At 39.7% G+C, this 13,565-nt stretch overlaps 1 protein-coding gene across 7 annotated transcripts in view; it reads left to right on the top strand.

Moving 5' to 3' along the window:
* LOC131437739 (PR domain zinc finger protein 1) overlaps nucleotides 1-13,565 on the top strand; it is a 153,225-nt gene that overhangs the window by 127,386 nt on the left and 12,274 nt on the right. For 4 of the 7 annotated variants that reach the window (XM_058607281.1, XM_058607280.1, XM_058607279.1 and 1 more), the window contains exons 3-6: nucleotides 1,793-2,014; nucleotides 2,097-2,213; nucleotides 11,136-11,174; nucleotides 11,279-13,505. In XM_058607281.1, coding sequence (XP_058463264.1) covers nucleotides 1,802-2,014; nucleotides 2,097-2,213; nucleotides 11,136-11,174; nucleotides 11,279-13,505 — 2,596 coding nt within the window. In that variant the 5' untranslated portion in view covers nucleotides 1,793-1,801. Of the gene's footprint in view, nucleotides 1-661; nucleotides 785-812; nucleotides 1,010-1,792; nucleotides 2,015-2,096; nucleotides 2,214-11,135; nucleotides 11,175-11,278; nucleotides 13,506-13,565 lie in introns of those variants that run through there. The other 3 variants (XM_058607278.1, XM_058607283.1, XM_058607284.1) reach the window with 3 other exon arrangements.

Below are 13,565 nucleotides of genomic sequence, written 5' to 3'. Positions count from 1 at the left end.
ATGTAATTTTCAAATCGTGCATAAAATTCCAACTGTGTAGGTATGTCATTACCACATAATTTTTGATACTCTATTTCAGTATATAAGTAAAACATGAATATAAAAATCTTGTCGAGAAATTTAAAAATGATGTTTCAATCGAAATGAATCATTTATCAAAATAAGCAATAAAAGTTTTCCGTGCAAGCTTTAAAATGATAATTAGGGGACGGGTAAAACGCGATGGGTAAGGCATCACCTTTCACGCAACCTATCTGAATTCAGGCAGCCCTCATTTCAATCTGGCAGCACTATCATTGCAAACAGTATACTATTTACAGTTCCCTTAGGATCGGTATCGAATGCAACACAATTTAACATCCCACTAGAAGTGCAGTTTGATAAGATCCGCTCTCCGAACTTGTCTACTCGACCAATTCAGAATGAGATGGTGAGAACGAGAGTGATCGTAAAGAGCAATCGGTTCTTTAGCGCCATAGTAACTGACAGTACAACTCGGTTCTCAATACCGGAAGCATTAGCTCAGTCGACAACGCGAAGCCGAAAGAGTGAGAGAGAGAGTGGATGAGAGCCAGACAAATCGCCCTAATGTAGACTGTGTTGAGTAAGGCAGTGGTTTTCCTACTACGGTTCCATCCCATGCTTCCCCATCCTCTTCCATTCCACTCGAATGTTTTAAGCCCCGGGTAGGGCGTACCTAACCTACGGTAACGCGGACTAAGAGCGTGAATGAAGTTGCGAAAGTGCGCCTGTATCTAGACATCGACAACGGGATGCGATGACGGTAATCTTCCTCGTTGATGCTGCTTTGCGTAGTGCAGATTGCAGCGAATCCTTTGTCGGAAGCACTCGGTGCATAGTTATGTCAGTCGGAATATCATCGAAATTTGCATTTCCGTGCAATTTTACCAGTTAACTTTTGGACCTGCCAAAACTCACTTTCTATTTCCGGAGGATTATTGGTGAAAAAAGTTGCCTTGAAGCTGTGGATCCAGCCGATCGTTTTCCGGTGTGTGTACAGATTCGCAGTGGATTGCATAAGTTCGGGCGTTTGAGCACCATTCAGTGGTAGAAATCATCCAAATGTCACACGGCCACCGTGACACGGGCACCTTCCGTTCGATATTGTGGCCTTTCCGTTCCCACGTTAGAACACGGAAAAACGTTTTCTGTGCACGGCAGTAGTTTCCTACACGACCTTTGATATTTCACTTTCATTTGCTGAAGCGGAAAAAGTTACCTCACCGTTTGCTGCATGTGCATGTGTATGCGACGCATTGAAAAACAATCGTGGCCTCCGAGATGGTGGTTTCTCACTTTCTTTCAACTGACCATGGGCGGAAGTAACTACAACCAGTGCAGGAGGTGGAAGACGCAACCCTTCCAATAGCACTGTGTCGAGCAAATCGATAAATTGCGATTTTAGACATGCTAAGTAAAAAGTTTTCCATTCCCGTTGGACTGCTTTCCCCTTCGGTTGTGGGTGGATTGCAGGTGCAGTGCATGTGTGGCATCATCGTTATCGTCATACAGGCGCACGGAAATCTACTGCGCCACTGTTCGGAGCGAGACACGACACAAAAAGCGATTGCATAATCCCTCTGCTGACCTTGACTTCCTTACCCCTTACCACCTCCCGACTACTGCGGAGGCTCAACCCTGGGCTGTCCGCTGTCCGATCCACCTTCTGACATTTCTTATTTATCGCACAGCCCGACGGCGGCTCTCACCTTCAGACAACAAAGGAATTTTCTAACCTTGTTTTCTTTCGTTTCATTTCTTCTCCTCGTAGCTAATCACCATGGCCGGAACGCAATCACCCCGGAGCGTGACGCCGAACGTCCAGCAGGACTACGACGTGACGCGTATGCGAGAGGAGGACTTTGAGCGGCTGGCCGTGTACATCGTGCCGGATGTGGCATGCGACAAAGGCTTCCCGAATCGGGCAGAGAAAACCCTGCCCCGCAGTTTGACACTCAAACCATCGTTGGTCCTGTCGACGCCAACGACGACGGTAAGCGGTTGCTGTGCGATTGTGGTCCAGCAAACGAACTCAACGTGGTTTTACTCCTTTGTGATACTATTTTCTTTCGCAGACCGAGGGCGTATGGAGCACAGGAGTGATACCGCGTGGGACCCGGTTCGGCCCATTCGAAGGTGTCCGGACACCCAGTCATCCCAGTGATAAGCAGTTGTGGCGGTATTTCTGGAGGGTAAGTTTTTTAGCGAGGTGTGGTGCTCGTAACCAGCCGTTACGTAATTTAAGGCCTATCAGGGAGCTACTAACTAGAATAGTTCCTTCCGTGAACTAACCAGTTTGTTTCTAGTTTTTGTTGGAAAGGTTGAATCAATAGAACTAACTGACTAACAACGAAAATGTTCGGAGGTGGTACAAAAATTCGTGTAGGTAATAATAAAAACAAAGCAAGAAAAGCCTCCGAATAAGGATGAATAAAGTGGACTTTCGATGTTTTTATCTCAATATAAATTATAGTTTATTGATACTTATTGTTGTAAATTTTTAAGGATTTAATCATGATTATGTTTATGTAAAATCCACAAAGTGATGTAAATATTGCTGAACATCGAAAAATGTGGAATGTATTGTAGCAATTCGATGCAATCCTTATAATTGAAATTAAGAGCATGAAGAGAGTCTATGATGAAGTAGACATCTCTGAATAACTAGTGCAACGTGTCACTTGAGCTAATATTGCTGATTTCTGTTAGGAATAGATGAATCCAATCATACAATACAGTATTTTGTTGCTGAGCACTTTAACAGAAGTATCGATCCAAGAAGTAAATCAATTGAAAATATGCCAAGTGCACGATTTTCTTTTATATAAATCTAAATTAATACATGCAGTTATTAATTTACTGTTTTTTATAATCCAATACCATGGAACAAGGAGTATATGTTTCAAAATAGAAAGGATATAAAATTTCTGGAAAGAACGACTATCGGAGTCACGAAGACCCATCATATTACATACCATTCGAATCAGCTCGATGAAATCGGAAAATGTCTTCAAATGATTTTTCCTGCTGCTTGATTTTCTCAGAGATGGTCAAACCGATTTCAATCCGCTTAGACTTGTTTGAGATTAATTTTTTCTTCTGATTCTATGTGCTAGAACCGATTCTCACAAACTTAGATTTAAATGAAAGGTCTTATAGCCTTATACAATTTTCGTAAGTTTTATTTGGATCCCACTTCCAGTTCCGGAATTACAAGGAAATATGTGATAATTTTCGAAAAAAGAAACTAACTAAGCAAACTAAGCAGCAAATAAAAGGTCTTGAAATTTTTCAAAAAGTACCCGGATCTTATTAGTTATTAGTGATTATATAAAACTACTTTGGGACTACTAGTCTCCGGGTTCCGCTTCCGAAAGCACCGATAATAGTGAAGAAAAAGTCCAACAACGGAACTCACTTCGATTTCTCAGCAACGGTTGAGCCGTTTTTCAAGATTTATCATTCAAATTAAAGCTCTTATTGTCTTTCAATGTACTGTGCAATTTCATCCAGATCCGACTTCCGTTTCCGAAATTATAGAGCGATGAGCGTCAAAACATTCAAAATGATGATGCAGGAGAACGGGTATAGCGTGATGAGTAAGTCGATGCTTTTCACCCTGCCCACATGGGTTCGATTCCCAACGCGGCATATAGGGTCAGAAAACTTTTCTGGTGAGGTGAATGACAACAATGTTAAAACCTCTATAATCGAAAAAAAATGTCGATGCAAAACTGATACGCGACGGTACGTGCGGCTTTACTCCATTCACAGCGTGCTTTGTTCAATTTTGTATAGCGTGCAGTGTTGCCACATTAAAATTTATATTTTTCAGGTGAAAAATGTATAAATTTCTAATCCTTCAATTTGTACCTACTTGTTAGTGTAATTGCAAAATCATGATAAAGATGCTTTTAAATAAAAGTACACTTATTGCCTTTCTCATAAAGAAAGTTTATACCATCACTTGAAAAATTGACCAGTGGAAACTGACCCGAAAGGCTAAGTGTTCTATATAATTCGACACAGTTCATCGAGCAGAGCAATGTATGTGGGTGTGTGTCAAATAATGTCACTCATAAAAAAAATCCCATAGTCCTGTAGGTTGCTATTGAATTTCACACCGTCATTTAGAGCGACGAAGGGTAAAATTCTTCTAGATTTGGCTTAAAACTGATTCAATTTGTAGGCTATATTAGTTACTTACTAAACGAACCGACTTCGGCTATAATGGTTCCAAGATCCTGGTTCCATAAGTACCAGAAGTAGTAGTCAAAAAGTTTAAAACGAGACTCACTCAATTTTCACAGAGATGATTTGATCAATATCCACAAACAGGCTCATATAAAAGTTCCTACAGTCTTATAGGTTGCTGTTTAATTTCATCCGGGTTCGATTTCCGGTTCCAGAACTATAGGGCAAAGTGTGTTTAATCATTTAGTGCGACGATGCAAAATAAAGAAAAATTCTTATCAACTTGACATAATTGTTTACAATTTGAAAAGGTTATGTTAGTTTATACCCAAAGAAAGTTTCTTATTTTATTCAAGATTGAAAAAAAAATTTCTTCACAAAATCTTCTGGTGATATTTTTTAAAATATTAGTAATATGAGAAAGGCATCATTACACCACTAGATGGATTAAAACAGGTTTTATATTAAGTTTTATAACACGAGAATTTGAATTTTATTGTCTATGGTTTCCATCCCAATCAGATCAGGACAATCTGTTCATTAGACGTGTTTGCAAGCAAATTACTATAATTGAGCGTATGTCCGTATGACAAATGGTTGTACCATGGCCGAAGCCCTGGCAGTGGCGATATTGTTTTAGGTTCGCTTTACCATCATGCCGTTTAAAATTTTACCGCCGTACTGAGAGTTTCACTTGCACCTTCGGAAGGAACGAAGAAAGCTCTGTACAAAATGCTTTGAAGTTTCTTATTGATTTATTTTCCTTGTTGGTTTATCATATTGTGTTATCATATGTATACCAAAAAATAATAAAAACAGTCATATGCGCGAGGAAGAAATCGTAACGTGTAACCAAATCCACAATATGAAAAAAGGGCTGTATGCTTTTCTTATAGGCACTAGTAATAATAAATATTTACTATTTATGCATCGAGATAGCCGCCAAATACCTAAATCCTCAATTAGCGGGTCTATTATAATGTTCTTTATTGGACATGAAATATCGATTTGAGGCTTGAATTAAAAGAATATTTGATTAAAAAGAGGCGATTTGCGGTTATTCCAAAAACCAAGATTTTTTGTCTCGCAAACCGGAAAAACTGGGAAATTGAAATCTGCAATTTACTTGCCACCCTGTAGTAGATCTTAAGGGCTGAGGCCAATGTGTTTTAGGGCGTTTTAGAGGGCTATTTTCACGTTTCACGTTAGAATATTCTGTGAGAATTTCCGAATGGTTCATTGACTTTAGCGGTCGGGAAATTCTTTTTTTCTGAAGGAAGAATTGCATGACTGAAAACGGCAACTTTCAACTTGTTTATTGAATATCTCGCCTTCAAAAGCATAGATCAAAAATCTATCCTGACAATGTCTAGATAATTTAATTTAGATGCGAGTAGTGCATAAAAACATATATGTTGTCGCGACAAAAATGAAGTGAAAGTTTTTTTTGTGAAGGTAAGTCGATTTCTATGGCGGCTCCATTTTAGTTCCCTGGTAACGTAACGAAACATGACAGAAGAATAAAATCGGCTCAGCAAGGCTGCCAAACAAGCGGTAGCTTTATTGGATTTTATGTGATGTAATCAAACTTGTAACCGAAAATATCAAAATTTTCTTGGCCACCCGGCCACATCGAGAGCGCATGGAGAGAAATGTAATACGCCCAGCAAGCCACGTGGTTTTACGCGCCCTACAGGCTTCAGCCATTTCCAGGTATTTCTTCATTACGCAAAATTTTCTTCATTACGCAAAAACTTGTTTTTTTCGCGATTATCTTATATTACATCAAAAATCGCGTTATTTCAAATGAAATGTGTAAAAAACCCTCACAATACTAATGGCCGAGGAATATAGAAAATATAATGAAATTTACACGATATGTAAATGAATAGTATGATGAAATCGACATAAGTTGAATCGAAAATTTGATTTAAAACCATGATCGATGTAAAATTAAATTAGATTGCATTGATTTTTCAATGAACAAGACAGGGTGGAGGGTTGGTTTGGTTGGTAGGGTCTAAACAATGCAAAAATCATGATTTTCGAGAATTTTTTCAGAATTATCGTGCAACAAAATAAATTCAAATGTTTTGCATGATAAATTATATTTGCAATTATTAATATTATGTAACCATTTCATTGGAAATATTTCTACGTATTGATTTGAATGTTCATAGCCATGTATTTTTAATTGTATATCATAGAAATTTTGATTAGTAGCGAGCGGTGTCCTATTTTGTCTGCCAAAAATCTACGGCATATCGAATTTCCCTGCCATAGACCACGGATAAAGTAAGCGATATATCAAAGGATTAGCGAACCTGTTGGAAGCACGCGAATCTATAAATACAAACAAAATTATAGCTAACATTTCAGTTCTACGCGTAGCATGCTAGAGGTAGGTTGTTGCTAGACAGCAAGACAAAAAGGGCCATAAAACGATTTGAAGCTTTAATTGGTATGCTCTGATCTTATGTCATGCAAGTTCGAATGAAATTCCATGTTATGTCGTTTCGCCTGAGAAATTGACAACTACCCCATGGTAAATTTGGAGTGCAAAAGATTAATTTCCAATTTATGTAAGATGAGCTCGATTCATAATGAGAAAAAGTTTATCGCTTCAACCGAAATCGCAGAATGGTAGTAATGGTAAAGAAACGTTATAAAAACAACTGCTTGCATACAAAACTTGAACACAAACTTGGTGAAGAGAAGTGTTCAAAGTGTTCAAAAGTGTGACGATTGATTGGACTATTTTATTGTAGATCATTAGAAATTTTGGTTGCCTTGTTCCACATCAATGGCTCGAACAACCCCATGGGGCTGATCATTGTAGTTTTATAATTTGTTATAATGAAACATTTCAAGAATTTTTTGTCAAATTTTTAAGTCGATCGAAGCAGAAATCTTGGGCCTGTATGCCGAGCTCTTACTTCTTCGCAGTATGAGATAAGCAAAGATACACCCCCAAAACTTGCTGAGTGTTATTCCGATATACTTGAAAATTTCACAGAATATTCTTGAAATGTTTTACTATGAGAAAGTACAAAGAAAATAATAAATGATTTTTCAAAAGTGTTAGACTCTATCCGCCCCTTAAAAAAACGCTTAGAACCGTAATGTAACTTTCCATTCAACTGCCTGCTCTAAATATGTGCATGAAAATTGATGTAAATTCACAAAATATTTCAATCTGTGAATGTTATGAATGTTTAAATGGGACTATTTAAATGGAAAGAGAAAGGCTTTGTCACACCACTAGGCGGATTAAGAAGGGTTTGTTTGTTAATATTTCTGCATTTAATTTTTTTTGCCTGACCTAGGGTAGTTTCATCAAACAAAAACTTTTCACGAAAGTGTGTTGAGTTCGCACTAAGCAACGAGGGTGTAAGAAAATTCGATATAAGCATCAGGTTCAAAACTGACTCGATTTTTAGTTCAATTATGTTGAAAGTAAGTAAGGTTAGGTTCGGCATCAAACGAAATTGTGTGAAAAATGTTTCAATCATTTCTGAGATATCGAAGTGAGTTCCTTCCCATTGTTATTTGACGACATCTAAAACCGGAAAAGCAGAATCGGTATAGTCTACGAGAAATAGTTTGGTCCTCAAGTATAAACTACACACAAAAAAAAATTAATTTTACAGGTGACTTAATCCCTCATAATGACGGAAAATTTCAGATGAATTTACTTAATGTTAACCTAGCTTGAATTTTACTGGTTTCGGCTAGCGGGTGAGACTGTATGCATTTAAATGCACCTTTTATCAACCAAGCAGATGTGTGCTACTGTGGCTCAGTCGATTAACAGACGTACTTTGCGATCCAATGTTTCTCGGTTCAAGTCGCTATCTGAATTCATTTTTTTTTATTTCAATGAATTTCACGTCTTGGAATTTTAGACACAATATTCAATGTTCTTTCATGTAAATTTGCTTGAACTGCGACGCTCCATTTATGTGCATCTAAAAAGACGTAAATTAAAAGTTTTTTTTTTCGAAATGGTACACTCTTAGAAACATGAAATTTACGCTTGACTTGAATTCAAGCATGCCGTAATTTCTTCGGTGACGACATAATATTTTTGCGTCTATATCAATGTAAGTTTCAGCTAAAGTAACTGTGAAGTTACTGATATGACTTATCTTTACATGCTTTGAATTGTGAATGTAAGTGAATCGCGACGCTCCTTTTATGTGCATCTATAAAGCTGTAAATTTTTCTTAGTTTGTATACACTCTGAGAAAAATTAAACTGACACTTGACGTAAATTCAACTATACCGTAATTGCTTGGATGATGAGAGAATATTACATCTATTAACATGTAAGAAAATTGTGTCTGTTTCGGTGTCAACTTCAGCCAAATTAACTGTGAAGTTAACGATGTGATTCCTTTTCACATGCTTTGAATGGTAAATTAAAGTGAATTGCGACACTTCATTTGTATGCATCTATAGAAATGAGAATTTACACGATTTGTTCTAAGTGTTTAGAATTATACTTATCAGTTTGCGATTACAACACAGAAAAAATTTATGAATTTTACAGGTGACAGAATTCTCCAAACGATACAATTCCCAACTACACACTTAAAAATTTTTACATCTTATTAGATGCACATAAATGGAGCGTCGCAATTCACGCAAATTTACGTGGATGAACATTTAATATTATGTCTAAAACTCCATGATATGAAATTCATTGAAATAAAAAAAAAAGAATTTTGTAGCAACCCACCGCGACTTGAACCGAGAATCATTGGATCGCAAGTCCGTCTGATAATCGACTGAGCCACAGAAGCATGCATCTGCTTGACCGCTAAAAGGTTCATTTAAATTCATACAGTCGCACCTGCTAGTCGAACGCAAGTTACAGTCGAAACCAGTAAAATTCAAGCTCATCTAACATTAAGTCATTACAAATAAAATTTTCCGTCATTTGACGAATTAGGTCTTTATGAATTACATCGTATGAGGGATTAAGTCACCCGTAAAATTCAATTTTTTTGTGTGTACTGGTGACGCTTATTACAATTTATTACAACACAAATCGTAAAATGACATTTTTTAAGTATGTGTCAAACATACTTCATCTTCCAATTTTCATGTTTCAGCACCCAAAAATATGTCAGAGTTAATTTTTACACTCGTACATATGCGGTATCAGAAGATATAAATTCACACGATTTTTCTAGATGTGTATAGATTATACACACCAAAAAAATTTTATATGAAATCGGTCGTGAAAATTATTACTGCGCAATCAAATGTGAGCAAAATACTGTCGACGGAGTAGAAAGCCCTGACACGAATAAAAGTGATACTGTGGAATTTTTGAACCCGGGAATATGAACCCGTTCTACTTAGTTAGACGGACACAGTTCGAAAAAAATCATGTGATTTTACGTCTCATAAGATGCACATAACTGGAGCGTCGAATTTCACACAAACTTATATTAAAGAACATGTAAAATTGTGTGATTGGAATATTACATGGTTTGAAATCGAATGAAAACAAAATATCGATAGCAACAGCGCGCGACTTGAACCGAGAAACATTAGATTACAAAGCACCTCGTTGAATGACTGAGCCACAGAAGCACACGCAAAAATATATAATTAATATAATTATAATATAATATAATGTATAATTGATTGTGACAATTTAATTGATTGAAAGAGAAAGTTTTTAAAAATCATTCATCGATCATCTACGTCTTCCTATATCTGATTAGTAATTCTACATAAAAGTTCATATTTAAAATGCTGAAGAAGCCAACGAGTAGCATATAATCGCCTAACGATTGTTTTGTTTCTAATTTGAATCGAAATATAGCTCAATTTACTGATTAAGGCTTATCACTCTACAACGATACTACAATAGAATGGTCCCTAACATAACTTCCTTCTAGTTTTTTTCATCCGATTTGAGTGACGTATCGAAGAGGGGTGCAACGTTTTTTGGGGGTGACAAAGCAATCCTAAGGACCAGCTTTTTTGTAGTTAATCAAACCGATTTTTTTTGCTCTCTGAACCAAAGCTAGAGCTGCAAGTCACATTTTGTCCCGGGCGCAAATTTTGATACGCCCTTGCGATAATAAAGAACACACCAAAAATTCACAAAGACCCGTACCTCTTTCTACACAATAAAATTATCACATTATATACAAAACCATTCAAAATAATTGCACCAGACAAAACAAAAATGTGAATCAATCAATCAGTCGGCTGCCTCAGAAAATCTGCACCATCGGTGCCGGATATCATCCATTCACTAGTTTATATCAACAAAACGACTACCGCTTTTTTCTCGTTTCACAATGGACAACAATAAAAATGCATCGCTGACGGCTGAGTCCTTTCGGTGGGAGGAGTTTTACACCCACTATGATATTATTTTCTCTGCCATTAAGTCGATGGTGGTGGAGGCGCTTACCCGTCGGATAGTCTTTGTTTTCATTGGATGTATAATTTCTTTGTTGCGGAAAAAGATAAACGTCCAACCCCCCCATGCAAGGAGGTCTCGGTTGTCTGTTCGCATTACTGTAGGGTTGAATTTAATTGTGTCATAATATGACCTCGTCGACCAGCCAACCATTGCCGGCTACCCTTACTCCGCGAGACGCCGCCAATCGACAAAAAAAATGTCTTTGTCATGGTCGCTTCTGTCGTGTCTATTTCGAAATGAAACGCGATATCAATAATTGCTTTACGGGATCCTTTAACGATACGAATAATAATCCAAACTAATCCTTCTCGATATTTTATGTTTTCGACGGTCTGCGGAATTGGTATCGCTTTTACTAATCATTGTTATGTATTTCTCTTCTTTCTTCCATATAACTTCCCTCTGAACTCAACCACTCCAACTACTTCCAAATATTGTAAATATTGTATCCGTTCGGAACTACTAAAAGGTGCAAGAGCTACGACATGTTTCCTACGGGAATATTAAGGTATCTATCGTCTAGATCGGCAGCTGGTCTTTCACCAACTAAGCAAACTACTGTTCGGTGTTGACTAATTATCTCTCTCGCATTTCATTCGCACTTTCCAACAGATATTCAAAGACAGTGACTTCTACTACCTGGATGGGTCAGATCCGGCGCAGTCCAACTGGATGCGATATGTCGCATCGGCGTACAGTTTCTCCGTGATGAATCTGGTCGCCTGTCAGCACCAAGAGCACATCTACTTCTACACGATCCGTGATATTATGCCCAATGAGGAACTGATGGTGTGGTACTGTCGGGACTTTGCCAAACGGCTCGGTTACGATATCGATCCGGAACGGGCAACCTACTCGATCTGTCGGGAGGAAACGCTGAGGAAAACTTATGCGACGATTACCAAAGCACCGGTTCCGTCGGAGGTGGCCTACAACCACGTGAAACACGTCATGGGTCTGTATCTGCCGGCAATCCGTAATGCTCCGACGCCGAGTCCTTCGCCACCGGCTGCAACGTCAACGACAATGCAACCGACGGTGGTCGTTCCTCCCTCCAAGCATCAGATGCACCAGACTGTGCTGCGCGAAACGAGGACCACAACCGAACTGCACGATCGATCCCCAATAAGAATTGTGATTCGAGAGCAAAGTCCGCTACCGTTACGAGCTGCAAAAGGACCGGATGCTGATTCTCCCATTTCCCAAAACGGAAAAGAAGCTCACTACGAGCATCAACTAACGCCAAATGACGGCTCGGTGAGATCAGATGAAGGCTACCACAGCAATGGGTACCACGAGGATGGTTTTACTCCACCAGAGGATTCCAGCGACAGCGAAAGTGAACACAATTATGTGTTGGATTGTTCGAAAAAGGCAATAGAACCGAAGGAAGCCAGTCTGAAAACGGAAAATTGTGATAAGAATGAATACCGAAAGGTTAAAATGAAAATGCCATTGAAGTATGAGTTCAAGAACAACAAAAATTTTAAGCAGCCGGGCGTGAAGGAGGAGATAGCCGAAGAGGAAGAAGCTGTAGCGGCACGGGAAACTAAGACCGCGACAAGTACGGTTATCGTTCTGGAAGCGGTTCCCGAAACGATCGTACCACTAAGCAAGGCATACTATGAACCGGAAACAACCAGCCCCGCTGCATCTTTTATTCGCTATACTCCACCAAGCTCCAGCATTCTAGAAACGATACTGACCGGAAACCGAACCCCGGTAGATGATCCCCTAAGGAGACAACCGAATGCTACACCCCCTCCAACTTCACCTACTGAAATGGCCTACTCATACAAAAAATCACATCGATACGGAACCGCCTGTAGTCCGGATTCCAGTTCACAGACTCCGATGGAACCGGGAGAAAGCGTTCATCAACCGATACCAGAACCCAAGCTCATAAGTATCGATCACCGCGAATCTCAGTCACCGACGATCATATACAGCAGTGAACATCGACCGCAGCAGGTTCCTTCTCCCGGTCCGTACGATCCGGCCGTACACAGCTACGGTTACAGCTACCCATCGCCGAGTGGAACGGTAATCAACAGTACCCCCAGCTCAACGTATTCGCCTCCCCTGAACGGTGGCCACTACGAGAGACTGACAACGCACACGATCCCGTCCCCTAGTGGCTATGTTCAGCTGCAGGCGAAGGGACAACTGCCGTTAGGTCACCCGCTGATGCAACCCTTGCCACCTCTAACGCACATGTCGCCCGGACGATGTTCGCCACCCAGCAGTCTAAGCCCGGACGGTGGATCCTACTCGCGAAGTGGTAGCCCAATGAGTCCCGGTAGTCCCGGATCCCGTGGTTACCGGAGTTTACCGTATCCGCTAAGGAAACGGGACGGCAAAATGCACTACGAATGTAACGTCTGCAGTAAAACGTTCGGTCAGTTGTCAAACCTGAAGGTACATCTTCGCACACATTCGGGCGAGCGTCCCTTCAAGTGTAACGTCTGTACTAAATCGTTCACCCAGCTTGCCCATCTGCAGAAGCACCATCTGGTGCACACTGGCGAAAAACCACATCAATGTGATATCTGTAAGAAACGATTCTCATCCACATCCAATCTGAAGACGCATTTGAGGCTCCACAGTGGCCAGAAGCCGTACGCGTGTGATCTGTGCCCACAGAAATTCACCCAGTTTGTACATCTGAAGCTACACAAGAGGCTTCACACCAACGACCGACCGTACGTATGTCAGGGTTGTGACAAGAAGTATATCAGCGCATCTGGCCTCCGCACGCACTGGAAGACGACGAGCTGCAAGCCAAATAATCTGGAGGAGGAGCTGGCGCTGGCCGCTGCTGCTACCTCCGAGTGTATGGGTAAGTCATTGGATAACCCGTATATGGGAACTGAAGTCTAACGGGTATGTTTGCATTACA

Source organism: Malaya genurostris, chromosome 3 (genome assembly GCF_030247185.1).
Source record: "Malaya genurostris strain Urasoe2022 chromosome 3, Malgen_1.1, whole genome shotgun sequence".
Taxonomy (NCBI): Eukaryota; Metazoa; Arthropoda; class Insecta; order Diptera; family Culicidae; genus Malaya; species Malaya genurostris.
The sequence above is the reverse complement of the archived record's forward strand: the minus strand, read 5'-3'. Positions and strand labels throughout refer to the sequence as shown.